At 34.4% G+C, this 19,535-nt stretch overlaps 2 protein-coding genes across 2 annotated transcripts in view; both read right to left on the reverse strand.

The window, feature by feature from the left end:
• Positions 1-4,567, reverse strand: part of LOC138321487 (14 kDa phosphohistidine phosphatase-like) — a 41,289-nt gene extending 36,722 nt beyond the window's left edge. The window contains exon 1 of the mRNA XM_069265212.1: positions 4,082-4,567. Within this exon, the coding sequence (XP_069121313.1) occupies positions 4,082-4,271 (190 nt within the window). The 5' untranslated portion in view covers positions 4,272-4,567. The remainder of the gene's footprint in view (positions 1-4,081) is intronic.
• A 5,629-nt stretch (positions 4,568-10,196) lies between these two features.
• Positions 10,197-13,218, reverse strand: LOC138321488 (small ribosomal subunit protein uS7). Its single transcript, XM_069265214.1, has 4 exons — positions 13,061-13,218; positions 11,512-11,725; positions 10,909-11,138; positions 10,197-10,336 (listed from the first exon to the last, which is right to left on the reverse strand). The coding sequence occupies exons 1-4, from the start codon at positions 13,169-13,171 to the stop codon at positions 10,268-10,270; spliced, it is 624 nt and encodes a 207-aa protein (XP_069121315.1). The 5' UTR covers positions 13,172-13,218; the 3' UTR covers positions 10,197-10,267.
• Between the last annotated feature and the right edge of the window lie 6,317 nt (positions 13,219-19,535).

The raw sequence follows: 19,535 nt of genomic DNA on the forward strand, positions 1-19,535 counted from the left end.
ATTAAAATCTTCACTTAAACTTTGACTTGATCATATTTTTTTTATGTTTTTTTGGTTTTTTTTTTTTTTTTTTTTGTCTTAAGACATGACTGGTTCTAGTTTCAAACTAGGGGGAGAAAATCTACGTATTAAATTCAAACTGAGAAATCTTATCAATGACTTTGAGTCTGGTTCCTTGGCCAGTCTAACTGTATCCATGTAACGTTAATTCCTTTGAATTTTGACATATCAACCAAATTCAAGTTCATTGGATGTAATCCTGTGCTAATATTTCAAACATGTATACATGCATGAATGCACATATACATGAATGTGTTTTGAACATCAAACCATTTTTTTCAAATGATTCATCTTTAGAACAGATGTTAAACAGAGTGCAGCATCCTGTATATAAGAGGTATATATGAAACCAATATTGATAATATGAAAAGTTAATGGAATACTTAATCTCATCTTAAGGCATAAATATTACCCCAGATGCAGGTTTAATTGAAGTAAGCGAAAGAAGTATATGAACCTTGTCCTAGTTTTGTGGATTTCTGTGTAAGCTTCCTGTTTTAATTTCAAAATTTTCTAGTTGAGTTTACAATTATTTTGGATTTACTCAATTTAACTTTATCAGCAGTGTTTCATACATGCAAGATCCTCTTTTTCTCAATTGCTTTTAATTTCCATTTTGGATGATCATCCTATAAGCTAGCAACTTACCACCAATTTTAAGTGTCAACAAAATCTTTGAAAAATCATAAAAATTTCACTTACCGTATACAACCCAATAAGTAAGTGCCCTGGGCGCTTTAAAAATTGAAGCAGATAAAGGTGCCTTACAGGAACAAATTTGGACTAGCCTTTCATAAAATTTTTCTACAAAGCCATAAACCAATTTGCAAAAAAAATAGTAAGGAAACCAACACAATGTTCATATTTTCAGTCTCCATTTAGGGGCAATTATTGGGTTGAATATGGATATATGAAATGGATATTTTTTTAATATATATACAGATTATAAAAAAGATATATATAAGTCTATGGTTTACAATATATGAACATTTTTTGCATGTGTTATGCCAGTAATTATAAGGTGCTATAGTATAATATAGAACTATAAATGATAACACATAAAAAATTATTTTGTAAAGATTCTGACGTTGTTATTGTTTGTTACCAAGCTTGCAATGCTTACCAAAGATACGGACACTCATTCTCGGAATTAGTTGGGCATTTGTAGAGTTTCTGTTTTGTAGAAAGTGTTGTTACAGCAGGAATTACAAGTGCTAAACATACTCGGTTAATGATTTAATCTGATGCGTTGTGACATTCATCCTTCCCTCAGTCAACAACGCACTTGCTGAAGCAAACATGTATGTCTTAAAACATGCAGATTGTTGTTTCATTTGTTTAGGATTGAATAAATCTAACATCTGCAGTCTGTGACGTTAATTTTTTTCTCTGCGGGTCATTTGGACTAGTAAACCTTACTAGTCCCTTAATTATCAGTCCAAATTAAATATACAGCCATTTTGCTTCAGCACTTCAGTCATGATCAGTTTACAATTCTGACCCAAATTACAGTCTGGATGCATTCCTGAACGCAAATTTTCATAAATTGATGAATCCAGACTGAAATAATCTCAGACATAATAATGCAGTCAAAATGTGTTGAAAAATGCAATTGACCACCGTCTGATAAATATTATATTTATTGATTTTAATTGGGTTGGGAGCCACTAGTCCAATCGAACTAGCTCATTACAATAAGCACTAGTCCAGCTGTAAAATTACTAGTCATGGGCATAAGACTGGTGCTTAAGTCGCAGACTGTAATGTTTCTCAGGAAAACTTTCATAGTTTGCTCTCCATTAACATATCACCATGACCTACCTTCACTAAAGATAATTCCAATTGGAACAAAAATGTATTTAACATTAAAGGCAATAGTCTTTCAAAATGAAGACTGTGAGAGATTTTTTACCTAAAAGCTAGCCTGCAGCGTAAGACTACAGGAGCATTTCTCATAGAGGATGCAGGATATTTCACCTAAAAGGTTGAAACCTATAGCGTTCAAAACAAAGACTGCAGAGGTATTTCTCATAAAGGATGCAGGATTATTTTACCTTAAATTTCACAGCCTTTCAAGTTATGAATGCCACATGAGCATTACACATAAAAGGCTGTGATGCGAGTGTGTGGTCTTTCAAAATGAAGACTGAAGGCGCATTTCAAATAAAAGGCAAGTGGCCATTCTAGGTATGATGGGTCACAATTTCAATCAGCCCATATCAGTAGACCTGCAAAGGTATGTCTTGAACACAGTTAGACTGTGGGTCTATTGAAATTTCAGATTGTATATAGACCAATAAAGTATTGGGTAGATCAAAATGTCAAGAATGATTTAAACAAAATGTAGTTCAAGTTGGCTGACTATTCTCTATTGAATGTTATTATTCACAAACATTACAAATATTACAAACTATTAGATATATCATTAATATCAAAGAGAAATAAATCTAATAATGGTTACATTTACCTCAAAGTTTAACAGGCACTACACTAAATTTAACAATGTTTCAAACAGCACTTTTAATAATCATTTTTTTTCAGATTTTCCTGCTTAGTGCTACTGCATAGCCTTTTAGCCTATTGACAAAAAAAATGCAATGAATTTTGCTTAGACCTCCTGAATTTTCTTTGGTCACAGTCAATAGATCTACCTTTAAATACTTTTGTACACTGCCAAATAAGTGTCTGTATTACACAAAGACTTCCTTCAGGTATTTTGGAGTTCATTAATTGTTTATAGTTAGGTTATATCTTACATTATATACCGGTACTTATATCTTATAGATTTTACAAACCAATGACTCATGACAATGACTACTACAATTAAAGTTATGAACAAATATCATTCATTATGTATATGTATATATTTAAGAAATAAAAACAATAACGACTGACAAGTGAGCGCTTATATATATATAAATTGAAAATTTGACAATTTTTTTGTGTCACATAGTTGAAATTACTTCTTTGTCCCATATATATATGTACATGTATGCATGTTTGAAAAAAATATTCTGCACAAAGACTTAGATGAATTTTCAAAGATTTTCAGACAAAACAGTTAAAAGGACTTCAATATTACTAACTTTTCATTCCAAATCTGAAATCTCAAATGTTAAAACATGTATATAAAAAGTACATAGATTCACATCTATAAACAAATATTTCTGGATTCACTGCAAGGAGTTTGGTTCTCTCTCAATAAGAATACTAAATATGGTTATAAAATAAGAAGAACTCTTCATACTGTCTCTTTAATAGTAAAGGTATTGCTTTACATCATGCTTATTTTTTTTTGAGAGCATGATGTCAAACTGTCAGCTCTGATCACTCCTTTGACCTTGGATTTTAATAATTGTCTTTAATGTACATTTTGTATGTGTCTTGTCTGCAAGTGTTTACATAATGTTAATATCATTCCATTACAACACCCAATGAATCACCAGATTACCATTATTGAATACAATTTTTTTGTAGATAAAACCTACAGCTATATAGATAGTCCTTATATATGAACAGGAAAAGATCATTTATCCAATTGACTACAGGACACAATGATAAGTTTAAAATGTTTGAGCCACATATTATACTACATATTATACTTATAAATTTACACCTAGACCGTTTTAAGACTAATGATTCTTTTTACCTGAAGGGCACAAGAAGATAAAAAGCACAAAAAGTTTTGTCTTAAAAGATCAAATTATTTGACTAATGACTATAGTGTACTTGTGTCAAAATGGCTTGTACTAAATCCTAAATATGGCCTTTGGGTAATAGAGGCCTATTTGAAAAGTCCGAATGTAAAGGCTCCCGGCTATTTTTTGTGTCCGCACGTTCGACGGGACCCAGGATCGAACCCCGATCTTTTGCCGTGCATTTTTTCCGCTCCTACTACAAGAAACAATTCGGCAACCTTACGACCTACTACTGGTACGGTCAGCATCTATACTGTGTTGAAATGGGCCATTCTCGTCAGCTCCAACCCAACTCAACATTATAATTACTATAAAGCTCTTACCGTGATATGTTGCTTTTGAAGATCCCCGAACAATGTGTTTGTATTCTCTACTTTTTTCCGGTGATGGGTCGTGAACTTTTACCAGAATGTATTTTAACTTGCCAGTGTCGATTTCTACGTCAGGTATGGCTTTTAGTAAACAGTTTTTAGAAGCACCGGGCGATGCTATTGGATTACCCTTGCCTGCCATGCTGGAATAAATATCAAAGTCTTAAAGATGAGTATTTCGTTTCACCGACGTTCAGAGCGAACTCACAGTACAGAATCAAAAACTCCTCGGAAATAATACCGTCTTCATTCGTTGTAGTCTGACAAACTATGTTGTTACACTTCGAACGTAAATAAAGTCACTGTAGCTAGATTTCACATGGAATGAGCATGGCAAATTTCCAAACAAGAGGTGATGTTCTCTGTCTGATACTGAGATACTGATGCTGCCTACCAAGTGTTTGTTTCGCGCACCTTGCACATGGTTCATCACGAGGCGATATTGGGGTTTCCCGTATTGCGTTAATTTGATTGGCTTAGCGATATCGGGGATATCCTTATAATTGAGAGGCGCGCCAAGGGCAACATCGCACGCAGAATATAGCTATATATCATCTAATATTTTCAACGAACGACAGTGCAGAGAAAGATAATCAGTTAGACAGCTCCATCGACACAATTAAAAATGGGAAATATGCAAATGTGTCCAGCTTGGCACACAGGGACCTGGCACAAATTTCTAACCATAAACAGTATTTTTTTTATTTTACATATTTTTTTCCCATTCGCGAGGAACATTTTAGAATCATTATCATTATAGTATCATTATTATATATATATATACAATGTTGGTTATAAATTCATGTTAGGTCCCGGTGGCTTAGCAGTAGTACAAGGGTTACGGGGAACTTTCAGCCGTACAGTTTTACAAGCGGGAAAAGTACAAAGTGGGAAACATCCAGCCGCACAATACTACAAACGTCCGAGAACCAGTAAGCTGGGAACTTCCACCCCAGCAAAGTACAAAATGGGTAACATTTCGAGCCGCACAATACAAACCGGGAAACGTCCATTCACCAGCTGTATCAAGCGGGGAACTCCCACCCCAGCAATATACAAAGCGGGAAACACTTCCACAGTACAAAGCAGGAAACTTTCATTTGCACAGTACAAACCGGGAAACGTTCAGTCGCCCAGTACAAAGCGAGATTTTTTCAGTCGCCCAGTAAAAACCGGGAAACGTCCAGTCGCAGTTATCAAGCAAGAACCTTCCTGTTATTACAGTGAACGCAGTAATTGAACATCCCGTATCATAGTATCAAACGAGATTGTTTCTAGTCGTACAGTACAAATCAGGAAACTTTCATTTGCACAGTACCAACCGGGAAACGTTCAGTCGCCCAGTAAATACCGGGAAACGTCCAGCCGCAGTTATCAAGCAAGAACCTTCCTGTTATTACAGTGAACGCAGTAATTGAACATCCCGTATCATAGTATCAAACGAGATTGTTTCTAGTCGTACAGTACAAATCAGGAAACTTTCATTTGCACAGTACCAACCGGGAAACGTTCAGTCGCCCAGTAAAAACCGGGAAACGTCCAGCCGCAGTTATCAAGCGAGAACCTTCCTGTTATTACAGTGAACGCAGAAATTGAACATCCCGTATCATAGTATCAAACGAGATTGTTTCTAGTCGTGCAGTACAAATCAGGAAAACGTCCAATCGCACAGTATGATCTATCAAGCGGGAAATTTTCAGTCGTTCAGTACAAAGCGGGATACTGTAGTTGCGCATTTTCAAGCGGGATACTCCAGTTGCGCGACAGCTCTAGGCGTTTGGCTCTATAGATATATGTATATGTACCACTATAAATTACCGTATCACACACCCAACCATTCTACATGTACCATCCAGTACCGATAAAAAACATCTTAAGTAAAAGCATAATCACTGTGAACACATGGGCCTGAGAATGAGTCAGCTTACATATATATTGACGTATCTTAATGTACTTGTAACAACATAACAACAGCATGTAGAGTATGGTTTTTATCAATTTACAATCAAAAATGATGGGGAGTTTTTCGGTATCCTTGTTTATATGTAATGTTCTGACCTATCCATATTTACATGTAGTTGCAATATTGTAGCACTATTGAAGTCTTCTAGACAGAAAAATGTGTAGCTTTTTTATTCGTTCTAGTTATATTTGGCACCAAACTGAACTTCCCGCAATGCATTACACGTGGACAATTATTGTGAGTGGAGAATGCAAATATATAAAAAAAAAGGTTTTCGTTTCTTTTATATCAACATATACAGTAGCATACTGTATTACTGATAAGTGCACTACTGATATGTGTAATGCTCATATATGTAATACTGAACTCATTATCACACATATGCTTATATTTACCATTTAATTTGACTAGGAGCTGCGCATAATCGAGATGTCACGGAACACAAAAGTCCGGATGTCTAGAATGAGCGCTTCTGTTTTTCGAAAATACTTCACAGCAAACTAACCCGTGCGTGCATTAAGGCTCTTGTATTTTGTACGAAGGGAATGTACATGCAGAATGGCGGACGCTTATATAATTATAGACTTGCCGTACTCTTAGACAATATCTTCCTTCATTTTAATAGAGAATGGCATTGTATACGCGATGTCTTAACGCAAATGTTGAAAGAAATGTGTGGATTGGTGAGATATTGGGTCGAGATCGTGAATAGTGAATCTGATAAGCGGGTAGTGAGAGGAGAGTGAAGACTGCAGCGTCAAAAACCCACCCAAACCGGAGCCCGATAGGTCCTGTCCAGATAATGGATCAAGAGAAATGAGTATGAAAACACGTTACGCAATGTGTGCTTTTCTATCACTGACATTTTGTCTGTTTACATTTCAGATTCTGATAACTGTAGCAAGCAAAGTATAAATGCTTACGTTAGTAGCTGATTGAACAGGATCAGGCGCGGCACCCCACAGACATGTGAAATAGGTTATAGAATAAATAATTATTAGATTTGCCCGACATCCACCCTCCCTCCTCCCAAGTCAACATTCCGTCTACCCCATTTTCTGGTAAGTTGGATGAAAAATACTTAAACAAATTTAAGGATTTTCTCATCTAAGCTAGGTAGGTGTATTCAATCGTTTCATCATCTCTGGGTTGCTAGTTCGAATCCCATGTGGGACAGTTGCTGGCACCAGGTACCGACCACTGGTAGGTGGTTTTACTCCCGGTACTCCGGCTTTCCTCCACTAACAAACCTGGCCACGTCCTTACATGACCCTGGCTGTTAATAGGCCTATACAGTTTATTAGTGCATTTTTGTCAGAAATAAGATCTTTTACTATAAAAAAGTGTCTTTGTGAAAGTTTACTTTATAGTATTTACTAGTAAAATCCGTCATAGAAAAATCATCGATCGTTCTACATTAAGACTGAATGCTTGAAATAATTTGTAATGTTTGAAGTATACAGGTTTTCAATGAAAGTATCGACTGCTTTTGCATTTCAAAATAATCCCAAAAGACTAACAGACAACAGCAAACGCTAGTTATAAGGGAAACAACCCTTCCCTTTATTACCATGCGAACATTCCATGCAATGCTACTGGAGTCTATGATTTTTTTTTATTTCTAACGATAACGATCTTGAAGTTTCACACATGAACAGCAATCCCAACAAAGTATAGAGGATTTGCATAAAATATTAATCGGCCCAAATGGAATGAGATTACCGAAATATTGCGGGTGTGCTAAATGATGTTGGTATATATATTTCACGGGGATCTGAGAATTAGTTACGCAATTTATATAATTATGGGCCCACCAGAGTGTGCTAAGACCGTTTAGACCACTAAAACGTTAGGGCTCTTAAAGTGGGTCCTTAATTATATCATGAAAACTGTAATTAATGTACTACCCAGATATACATCCCTGTGGTCCATCATGTAACCAAGTTTATTTAAAAGACTGTGGAAGTTTGTCAAAGATACAGTCATAGTAAAATAGACCAATGGAAGTTTGTCTTTGTAATAAATTTGAATTATTACTTCATAATCTTACATCATTAAGTGGTTCATTCATAAATTAATCTTTCTAAAGTATTAGGAAGCCTTTTTTTCTCATTTTCTAAAAATCTTAAAAAATGAAATTATTGCGTCGCAGTGTCTCTATGGCTATATACCACCTCCGACACTACCCAGCGCTCCATCTCATCTCTTGGTCGCATCAGTCACCAACTATAAAATCTCTGTCATCAGTGTGCTGTCCTTGTATTAGTAAAGTTTACCCCATTGTTGAGTAAAGACATAATAAAGCCAAGGTACAATGGAATTTCTTAAAATTAGTCAATCTTAAAGGCCCACTACCTTTCCGAAACAGCTTTTACTAGAAAAAAAAGTAATTTTTTTAAATGGGAATGTAAAACGGGGGATCGATAATTTTGTAAAGTCGCAAAAGGAATACACATATCATCACCTTCTGAACAATTTGATTTAAAAAATTAAATGTAAATTTTCATAACGCGGGTCGTCTTATGTTTCCCACCGTCGTCCTAAATACCGCACGGTAGTAAATTTCACTGCATCTGCAGCATAAACAGCGAGATGACTCTCCACCGTTATAATATATAAAGCAGGAAATCCTGCACATGTTTGGTGTTGTAACCTCATCTTAGCCCATCGGTATATATTTTCTGATGTTATTAATGTTTTTTGAATGTTTTGCTGCGGAAAGGTAGTGGGCCCATAAGACACAACTATTGAGTTTAAAGTATTACTTATGAGAAGCGAAACTTGATTGTTGAGAACAAATACTGGTAGATGAATTTCCATGCACGCATTTTTGTGTGGACCTATTGGTATGTAGACCAGGACTCATTCTGGTATATCAGAGTTATTTCCCTTTGTTTCACTTCCATTAGTATATATACGACACCATGCCCGGTTTAATCAGTATTAATGATAAATATTGACCAAAAATAGCTTGTACTTGAAATTGAGGGAGAGCATTATGTCCGATAGCTTTAAAATGGTGTGATTTCACAAATCTGATCCAATTTTCAAAGGTGATTGGCCTTGAGCCATACAATATCCCACGATTGTTCATTTAGAGTCACATTGGCATAAATGAATTTTCAAACCCCTTGCCCCTATTTCTTACATATAAAAACCTTCTGATTAAATGTCCCCATCTTCATGCATCAGTGTGACTGACATGGGTAACACAAAACTGCCTTCTCCTACCTTATGGTAGGGACATGATGATTATAAATAAAGCTGGATTTGTTAGAATCCTTCAATAAGATTGAGACACTACCAGGGTGACCTTAGTTCAGGGCCAGGTTGTTCAAAGGATGATTAGTTTAATCAATATGATTAGTTTAATCAATATGATTAGTGAAATTTTCAGTTCTCATTATTGCAAAATTTGTTATCAAGGATCAAACTAAGTTTTGGGGTAAACTAACCCTTTTCATATTTCAGTCCAAAATTATATTCATTTTGATGAAAAAGTACTGTAAAACAACTAAGTTTTTTCTAGATTTCTAGATTTTCTAGATTTAGTAAATCATCAAAGATTAATTAAAAAGTCTAACGCTCCATCGCTAGCCCCCCAGGGGGTCAAAGCCAAAAAAAATTGATGAAAAATAAGTTACAGGGGAAATGGTGTTACCAAAAAAGGTCATTTTTAGCTTAGAAGAGGGGAATTTTAGGCCAGAGGGGAATTAATTTCTTGAGGGGAAACTACCCATTAACGGTAGTAAATCATGGCTAGGATTGATCCATTGACTGATCATGTATATGTACTAAAATCAGCAAGTTAGTTAAGAATGGAGTTCTTAAGGATATTATAAAATTTTAAAATTTGTATTACCAGAAATTATATAATCTTTATTTGAAAATAGTCACTAAACTGTGATTTAGCCTAATTACCTTTTGAACAACTCGGCACTGGTCATTAAATATCTCTAACAGCTTAAATCTGTAATCTTCCCTTAGTCACGTTGTTAGAAGGGACACAAAACCTTTTTTCTAAAGATCAATTACTGAGCATTATGAGCAACTTTCTCATTAGTTGGCTTATAAACGTTTTCACAGAAATAAGAAAGAGTGATCTCCCTTGGGTACTCCCCCATGATGTGGATGGTTTTATTCACATTTTGTAAACATTTCAATAAAGTCTTTATCTATCTGTTGGACTTAGCAACACGTTCTAACTCGTCCTTCTTCTTGATAGCATGGGAGTTAGAGGATCCCTGAAAATAAAGAGTACAATATTAAGTTCATGTTTTGTAGAACCAAGATCTATGAATTATCAAGGTCCAAATTTCACTATGTATTGATTCAATATCAACCATTTATCTTCACATACTCAAAATTTGTAGACATTAATGTTCAAAATCACAATTATTTTGAAAACTGTTTATCCTTTGAAAATTTGTATATAAATAGTAGCTAAGCTACAAAACTGTCATATTTAACACATCAAGATACAAATACTTATTACTATCAACAGATTTCTTTAAAAGTAAAAACGAAATGAAGGTATCTTGCATATTATAGAGTTATCTGCCCTTGCAGATACATATCAATTGTACCAGTGATTCAGATTGAGGCTAAATTGAGGCTATTTTGCCACTTCTCTCACATATGTCCTAAAGAAACCCCGAAATGTCCTACAAATTTTGAAATCAGTCTGAGACACTGGTAACATCATGAGTTTGCAAGCATAATTTTTAGCAAAAATCATGCAAATTTTGCTCACAAAATAATGACTTCTGGTAGGTAATTGTAATACGATTGAATAACTTCATAATAGAATATCTACCTTGGCTGCGTTGATGAGCTCATCTGCCAGACATTCAGCGATGGTTTTAATGTTTCTGAAGGAGGCCTCTCGGGCACCTGTACACAACAGCCAGATAGCCTGGTTGACTCTGCGGAGTGGAGAGACGTCCACAGCCTGTCTCCTAACGGTACCGGCACGACCAATACGTGTGGAGTCCTCACGTGGTCCACTGTTGATGATAGCGTTCACAATCATTATCAAGTTTAGTACTACTCAATAGTATAAATCAAGTTTAGTACTACTCAATAGTATAAATATAGCCATAAGCCATAGGTGCCTATCAAACAAAGTCAAAGCTAGCTTATAAATGAACTATTTCTATTTTAGAAATATTCCATGTGTAGAATAATGCTTTAGAAAAGCAGATGGCATTATTTAAATGTTGCTTTTTGCAAAAAAAAATTTAATACCAGTATTTAACTTTTAAATATTTTCCACTGACTTCAGCACCTTCAACAGTTTTAGAGATTAGAAAACCAAAGTAAATAGAACTTTTTAAATTGACATTCAACTCTCCATCATATGACTTCATAAAGAATTCAAAAGAGTGAAACTTAAGAGTAGGTCATATCAGCAAATTGCTTACCTCGCCAGTCAGCAAATGGATGATCTCAAACGCATGCTTGACTATCCTCATAGCCATCAGCTTCTTGCCGTTGTTACGTCCATGCATCATGAGGGAGCAGGTAAGGCGCTCCACAATGGGGCATTGTGCCTTCCTAAAACGCTTGACCTGGTAACGGCCAGAGGAGTGGGGCAGGTATTTAGCATACTTCTCCTTGACGGCAATGTAATCCTATAGAGGACAAAAAATAAAACAATTTTTAACCCTAAGTGATCATTGTACACAAAACCACAAGAGTTGAAGACATTAAGATATATCCTGTTATTACATGAACCTTATTCCTAGTTTTAAGGTCACACCATTTTCTTTTAATAATTTAAAACAATGGCAAGCAAAATGTCAAAAGGATTCAATTCTGAATGTGGAACATGTCATTTAACATTCATCAGTGTTTACTGTAATTTATTTCCAGTGTATTATTTTGTTGACACTATTTGCAAATATTTACAGTTAAATCAAAAACAAATCTAAGTTTTATTCAGTGTTGCTAATGCTTACAAGTGAAATTGGAATACCGAGTCATTTATTCAAATACTATTCACAGTATGATCAGGGTGCTTCAAAAATAGTATCTGACAAAAATAATTATTAGGGAACTAAAATATAAGTTGTGATTGAAAATCTCCCCGAAAAAACATCAGCCATATTTCATCTGTTTCCATACTCATAGCACATTAATCTGTCATAGTATACATGCATATGCGTTCTTTCCTTTAATTGAAACGCATTATTTACCGACTAATCGTTTCAGCCCTAATTTTATACAATATGATATATGTCACAACATAAATTTCATCACAGAATTTTATATAATACAATGACAATATTAGATGCATAACTATAGTGATGGCCCGGAATCAGTTTCATTTTCATAATCAATAATCATGATGTCAAAAGCAATGGATTATTGATTTTATTCGGTTTTCATGTTCAGCTAAGAAATGCTCTATGTACTGGAATTAAACACTATTCCGAATTTAACTATGTTTATAACCGGCGAGAAATAATTACAAATATTGCTTGAATCACAAGGTAATAGTGTAGTAAGAAAGCATGTCCATTGTGGACGGACCTAATAATACTTCTTGATGGATACTGAACTGAATGGGAACAATGTCTGTAGGGTAATAAAATAGTCTATTTATTCAGTTGATGTATGATAAACAAAAAGTTTCATAACACAAATCTAAAGATTTAGGACCAATTTCAAAAAATTCCCATGAACTGGTTTTACAATTTCTCTCGATTTTCATTTTTTTTTTTTCCGACAAATTTTTTGATTCCCCCCCCCCCCCCCCCAATCATCAGCCCATCACTATGCATCACACAGTTGTTTAACCATGGGATGAGGGCACTTATAGTAAGTTATTTATCTTCAATTTATTCTAAAAGTGGTGGGGGTGGCGCTTACAGAGAGTGGCCCATGGTTGCTAATAATGGCGAATTCGGTACCTATCAAATTAGTAGAAAAAAATTCAAATTATACACAAACAAAATTTAACGTACAGTTAAACTGATGTCGCTGACTTGCACATCATCTGAGGACCATTTACCAAAGAGCTTAATTTCTGGGAGCTCTGCAGTTACGGGGGCGGGTTCGTCCCAACTCTCGGCCATGACTGGTTAGTTCTGGAGCAAAATAAAAGGAATAATTAGCCATAATAAAGGAATATTCATCAACTCATCAGTTTTCCTTGATGTCTAGTTCCAAAATCTTATTAAATTAGGTTGGGGGGAAACCATCAATCTTGCAAGTTATACATATGTATGCTATCTAGTTGTTCTATCATAAGATTGCACGATTGTGTTACAGTACTAGTGTATCGACTCACTGTAGTAGATTACATCGCTACATGGTACAGGTGAAGTGTCTATGTAACACGCATTGTGATTGGCTGAAGTGTATATATAAATAAACGTTACACAACCTAATTGTAATAGTGCCCCGAAACGTTATATTTAGCGTCACGGTACGTAAAACTCTTCATTCATTCCTAATTGTACATCCGCGGAAAACACCCCAGTTTAAAATGACCCCTATATTTGTGTGACGTTGTAAGTACGTCGAAACAATTACAAATGTTCAAATAGATAAACATCTGAAAAATTAATATTTGTAAAATAGAAGTATTACGCCGTAAAAAAATAACGCTGATATATAGAATTCGCGCTGCAATACGAACTTGACTGACAAGAGTTTCCTGAAATAGCTGCTGTAAATATATATAGATTGTGTCTATAAATAAGAATGATTGAAAAAAAAAAATCAAACATGGAAAGAAATAACACAATCAGGTTATACTAAGCTCTAGAAGAATACATTAATATTGATTTAAACATAATAATACTGGTACCGTTAATGAATAAATATGATTTTCAAGAAGAAAGTATCTGCTAAAACATAACTGTTCAGTTTCATAATTAGGGTAAGGTATATTTAAAATGTTAATTTAAAACTCTGAATTTTTAACGTATTATTAACATGAATAAAAAAAAGTGTGGAAGTACTACAATTCGTCGATCGCCAAGCTGCAAACGCGTGCATATTATAAGTTACCGGTACATGTGTGTTTGCACATCTGTAACGTTACGTTACTACTATTTTAATCTCTCGCTAAAATTGCGCTAAAATTAGAAGCGGTTCAATCGATCACAGCCAAAAATAGAAGGCAGTCTCAACCGATCATATGTCGACATGTCAAAGCCACGAACCGTTCTAAAAGTACGCGAAAGGGTAGTGAAAATGTACAATGATGTGTCCTATGGAAATATATCTAAAGCGGCCGACGTTTGTAAATCCACCTGTCGGAAACATCGCAAATGTTGTACAAGGAACAGCATGGTTCTCTTCTTCCACGTGTTCGGCTATCATGACACCAACTAAGGTCAGTGAAGAAGTTGTTAAATTCGTCGAATATCAGAAGAAAATGAAACCAAGCATGGCAGGCTAAAAAAACAGCTTTATTGTGCACACACGTTTTTCTCTTCTATTTTTAGATCAACCCAGCCAATCACAATGCGTGTTACATAGACACTTCACCTGTAACATGTAGCGATGTAATCTACTACAGTGAGTCGATACACTAGTACTGTAACACAATCGTGCAATCTTATGATAGAACGGCAGTAAATCCTCATTGGACAACAATATGGGTGCATGGATAGTTTTTAACTCTTTTTTTCCAATATCAAAAGAAATTGTATTAAAGTGAATAGTTGAGTAAAAGAAGGCTAAAGTCAGTAAAAATAGTGATGATATATCTGGTATATATATATATATATAATTTATCATGAAATAGAAAAATAAAATTTTCCCTATAGGAGATTTCAGAAAAGATGGCGTGACGTCACAGAAAGTTTTACATCCGGGTCCTCAAAGGTACAAACACAATATGGCGACTATAAAAACAATAACAGATACGTACATCACTGCTACAAAATCGATACTGTGACAAAAGTATAAACTTTCATACTTGCAAATTCTGGCATTAAAATAGTTTCTTATGTTTCAGAGGTTACAGACATTTATATTTACAATTTCTTATTGCTAAAATATATTTGTGTAGATTTATATATAGTGTTGAGGCCAGCTTGCGAAGCGGTGCCGGGCCGTCACATGTACCCGCTTTTTGTTCACACGTAGAAATCCATGTTGTGAAAAAGTTATGAATAAATAATTGATTTCAATGTATCATAATGTCTGTAATACACACAAATCTTTCATAACACTATTTAATATAAATATACAAATGAGAACCACCTGGTCAACTACAGCCGCTCGTGCATAGGCATCCGCCGTAATCACCTCTGTCACAGCCAATAGTTGGAAATTAATAATCTTTAACGTAATTTAGCCAACGTCATATTCAACAAGTACTTGTAAAAGATATATATTCGTTATTTCCTATGTATACTGGTTTTAAATAAAATGGTATAAACCACTTGTTTACACATAAAAGAAGTATGTATGTGTACGTACACGACATATTGCTTGCCGATAACTCGAAAAATAAAATATGAAATTCGTTTTCAATTTCATGAGTTTTATATTTTAATTTTTAAGTCACCCTTATTCCATGTGCGTTATTGAAATCCAAATTGAGGTGATATTACTTTTAAGTAATTTGAATGCATGTTAGATAGACTTCATTTAGATTTTTTATGAATTACAACATATGCTAGATCGTCTATACTATAAATGCCGAACCAGGACACATTGCCCACGGCTTCGAGAATCCTAAAATACTCGAAGTATTGTTTATAAAATAATGATAAAAAGTAAACTATAAAATGACTCATTTGAATGTCTAAACTAAATTCCAAAATTTCTGACGAAAAAGAATAACCAGAATATATAATTTTGTGAATCTTATAAAATGACGAAATTCGTGGATCTCGGCAGTACTGTATGTAATGGCTGGCCGTGACCTTGGGGTAACCTACGAAGGCAAATTTTAATTTGGTCATAATCACACATCGTAAATGTTTTACCAAGTTAAACTTAGAAAACAGTAGTCGCTTATTAAAAATGTCATTATATTATTTGGGGAAACTTGGAATTTAATATGTATTTTCTGTTAATTTCCTCCTACACCTCTGCATGCAAAGAAATTCATTTTGATTACAAGAATCCCTGAAACATCCTCCATCTGGTTATGTCCCTCATTGACATTTCCACACATTTGACATTTTCCACGCATTCAGGCTGTCACAATATTTTGGTGAATTCAAAAAATAACTTCACTAAGTTTACACACTGCTTCATCATAATTTCAATGGTCAACACTGCATGGGTAACCTAAGCTGAACTTTTTTTTTATATGTTTGGAGTTTTTGGATGGCCAATTAAGACTTGATATAATAATTATGCCAAGATAATAATGAAAGAACAATTTTCTAATCTTTGTTCAACTTATTTCTAAAATTTTCGACAGCAAACTAGACATCTTTATTTTTGTTTTGTTTTTATGGTAAAATAAAAGCGAATTATAAAAATATTTTGAAAGTAAAGTTATTTCATCTTTTATTTAGTAACAAATCCATACTTGTGGCTAATTTGTATATATATGTAGTCGTTTTCCCAGACCTGCTAATAGCTTAATTGATGCTAATAGCTTAATTGTTGATACAAGACTTTCTCTATAATTAAATGTCTTGACTAGCAAGATTTTGACGACACTTTCAAAATGTAACTGTCTGTATAGCTATCTATACATCATAGAGAACTTCAATCACGATGTCGCTTGGCTCTTCAAAGAGCTTCGTGTAAATCTAGATCAAAGACGAAGCGTTTTCAATAAACATGATTTGAGGAATATATTTCCATATAAAACTGTTGAATCTAACTTCGCAACATCGCATGACCCCCCCCCTTTACATTTATACAAATAGTTGACATGACCCACGTGTAGACCATCACAACACACCATCGAATAAGCATATTTAGCTGCGTGGTCAGCAAGACAAATTGTATGTCTATTGAAAGGATTGTTTATTATTCACCAACATGCATAATCATGCTTAAAAGTTTATTTTTTGAGGGTGTACAAGTTCATTTATTTCTCTCGGCCATATCGCCATTCTCACCGTGGTCACAGCGGAAGTGAAAAGAACGATACGAGCACGGGGTTCACACGACATCCGGCATGGGGATCATGAAGATAAAACCGGAAAGGTGACGGTCAATCGAAATCCGGATTATTGAATAAACGAGCACTCTGTACAGAAGTCTTTTATTATAGCCCACTGTGCTGGAATCAAAACATAAATGATTTTAATAATCAAATAGTTCAACTTAATACTAATCACGCAGTTGATTGGTCGAGTTGCGCCCCTTTGTCCATGTGTTTAGTGTAATGATAATATCACCAAAAAAGATTCACACACGCGTACGGTTTTGCGACATAAATTATAGTTGAACATACATGTTTTGAATATGTTTAAAAAATACAATGTAATTGGACGATTTCCGTCCGGAAAAGGTCCATGTAACCCGAAACTGTCCTAATAAAACGATGGGCGAAGCCCGTTAAAATAAACATTGTTGATAAGACAAACAATCAAAAGATGTCACATGATTGATTACTTTAGAAAGCTGTTAGTCAAATTTCAAGAGGAGATGATTTGAGTTATATTCTATGGCAAATCGGTATGTTACTTTAAATTTACTGATATCCATAAATGTATAGATTATTGATATTCATTTGGATTATCCATAAATGAATCTTCCCACTTTGGCGTGTCATAATATTCCATTAACTTTCCTAAAAGCACACTATATATCCATCAAAAATGCTATTGGCATGAGCACTACTTTTAATCCGCAATGCGTACATGACATAATTAATTTTGATCAACTCTGAAATAACAGCTCTGAAATAATACCTTCCAACAGGTAATGGGAAATAAAAAGTAAATTAGCTTTTCTACAAGTATTGGAGTGGGGTTTAAATATTTAATTACATGTACAGATATACTATACTACAGGTTGGCGTCACCATTTAATACGGTACTGTATATTGCCATGCATGATTCTTTAAGACGACTTTTCAGGCCCATGATGTACGTACATGTATGTAGAATACACAAATCATCATACATGTACGATTATGTGATATGTATGCCCTATATTTCAGTGCAAATAAATCTGTCTTGTGTTTTACCTTATGTTTGTTTTGATCATCCAGTTTGTTTGCTGAAAAGTATTTGCTAACACAGCAAGCCACTTTATTTAAAGTTAGCGTCTATCATCGATAGAGTCGTTGTATAAGAATCAATGCTTTATATTTAAACTAAAACCTAGCTAAACAGATATTTTATCAATGATTTGCTTCAATAATGGACAATTATCTTATTCAGTTGATATAAGGTATATTGAATTTGCATACAAATACATGTGATTTCCAATTAATAGCAACATAATTTGTTTCTGTGTTTTGGAGGTTCTATCTAGGTACAAAAAATGTCACCAAAAGCCATACTTTTGGAGTAATTTCAAAAGACGAAAATAAGAAAAGACACATATTTGAATATCTTTGAAGTTTAGTATCTGCCATTTTTTGTATTACTTTAAAGATGCTCCACCGCTGACAAATGGTATTTTTTCACTATCAAAAACAGGAGCAGACGATTTAGTATTTTTCTTCAGTTACAAAAGTTACTTACTTTACACCATTACCACCATTGAAAGTTTGAGCTTCTTATTTTACTTTAAGTTGAAAATATAAAAAAATAGTTAATTGCATCCCGAAAAAAATTCCGTGCCACTTTATCCTATATCATATAAGTACCGATTGTGCATGCTCAAAGGCAAAACAAATTATCTTATATTATTTTTTGTGTTAATTAGACATACATATACACGATTAAACACCAATTGTTGTTCAAATGATGAATATTATTTATGGTCTGTCGGCGGTGGAGCATCTTTAAAATTTGAAATCAGGTGTAGAGTAAGACAAAACTTAGGAAAGGGAAAATACAGGGATTTGTAAATGTGTGGTAAAATGAGAATATATTTAATTTGAAAAAAGATGCTAGCGCAGGACTCTAAAATTGATAAAGGTACGAAGGAAATTCCCATGATTGAGCAGTGATTTCAATGTGGTTGCCTCGTTTTATATGTTGATTCTTGAATGAACATTGCCACTATATTGTAATTTACTTTAGTAGCTCATTTTGAGTAGATGACATAAATGTAGGTTCCATATTCGCTAGCTAAGGGTACGATTCGCCTACTGATCGTAACCTTTGGCTAGCGAAGATGTGAAATTATTGACATATACATAAATGTACTTGTGTGCATCCTCGATACTCCAGGGGTTACTTTCAGTGTCGTTATATTCACCCCTGAACTAGCTCATAGTAAAACTGGACACAGTTCAAGAGTGATAGTTAACCCTGTAGTATCGAGAATGACTTATATGTTGCGTGGCATTATAGTATAAACAAAATTGTTGAAATACTGACTGCTGGATTGTTA

Source organism: Argopecten irradians, chromosome 4 (genome assembly GCF_041381155.1).
Source record: "Argopecten irradians isolate NY chromosome 4, Ai_NY, whole genome shotgun sequence".
Taxonomy (NCBI): Eukaryota; Metazoa; Mollusca; class Bivalvia; order Pectinida; family Pectinidae; genus Argopecten; species Argopecten irradians.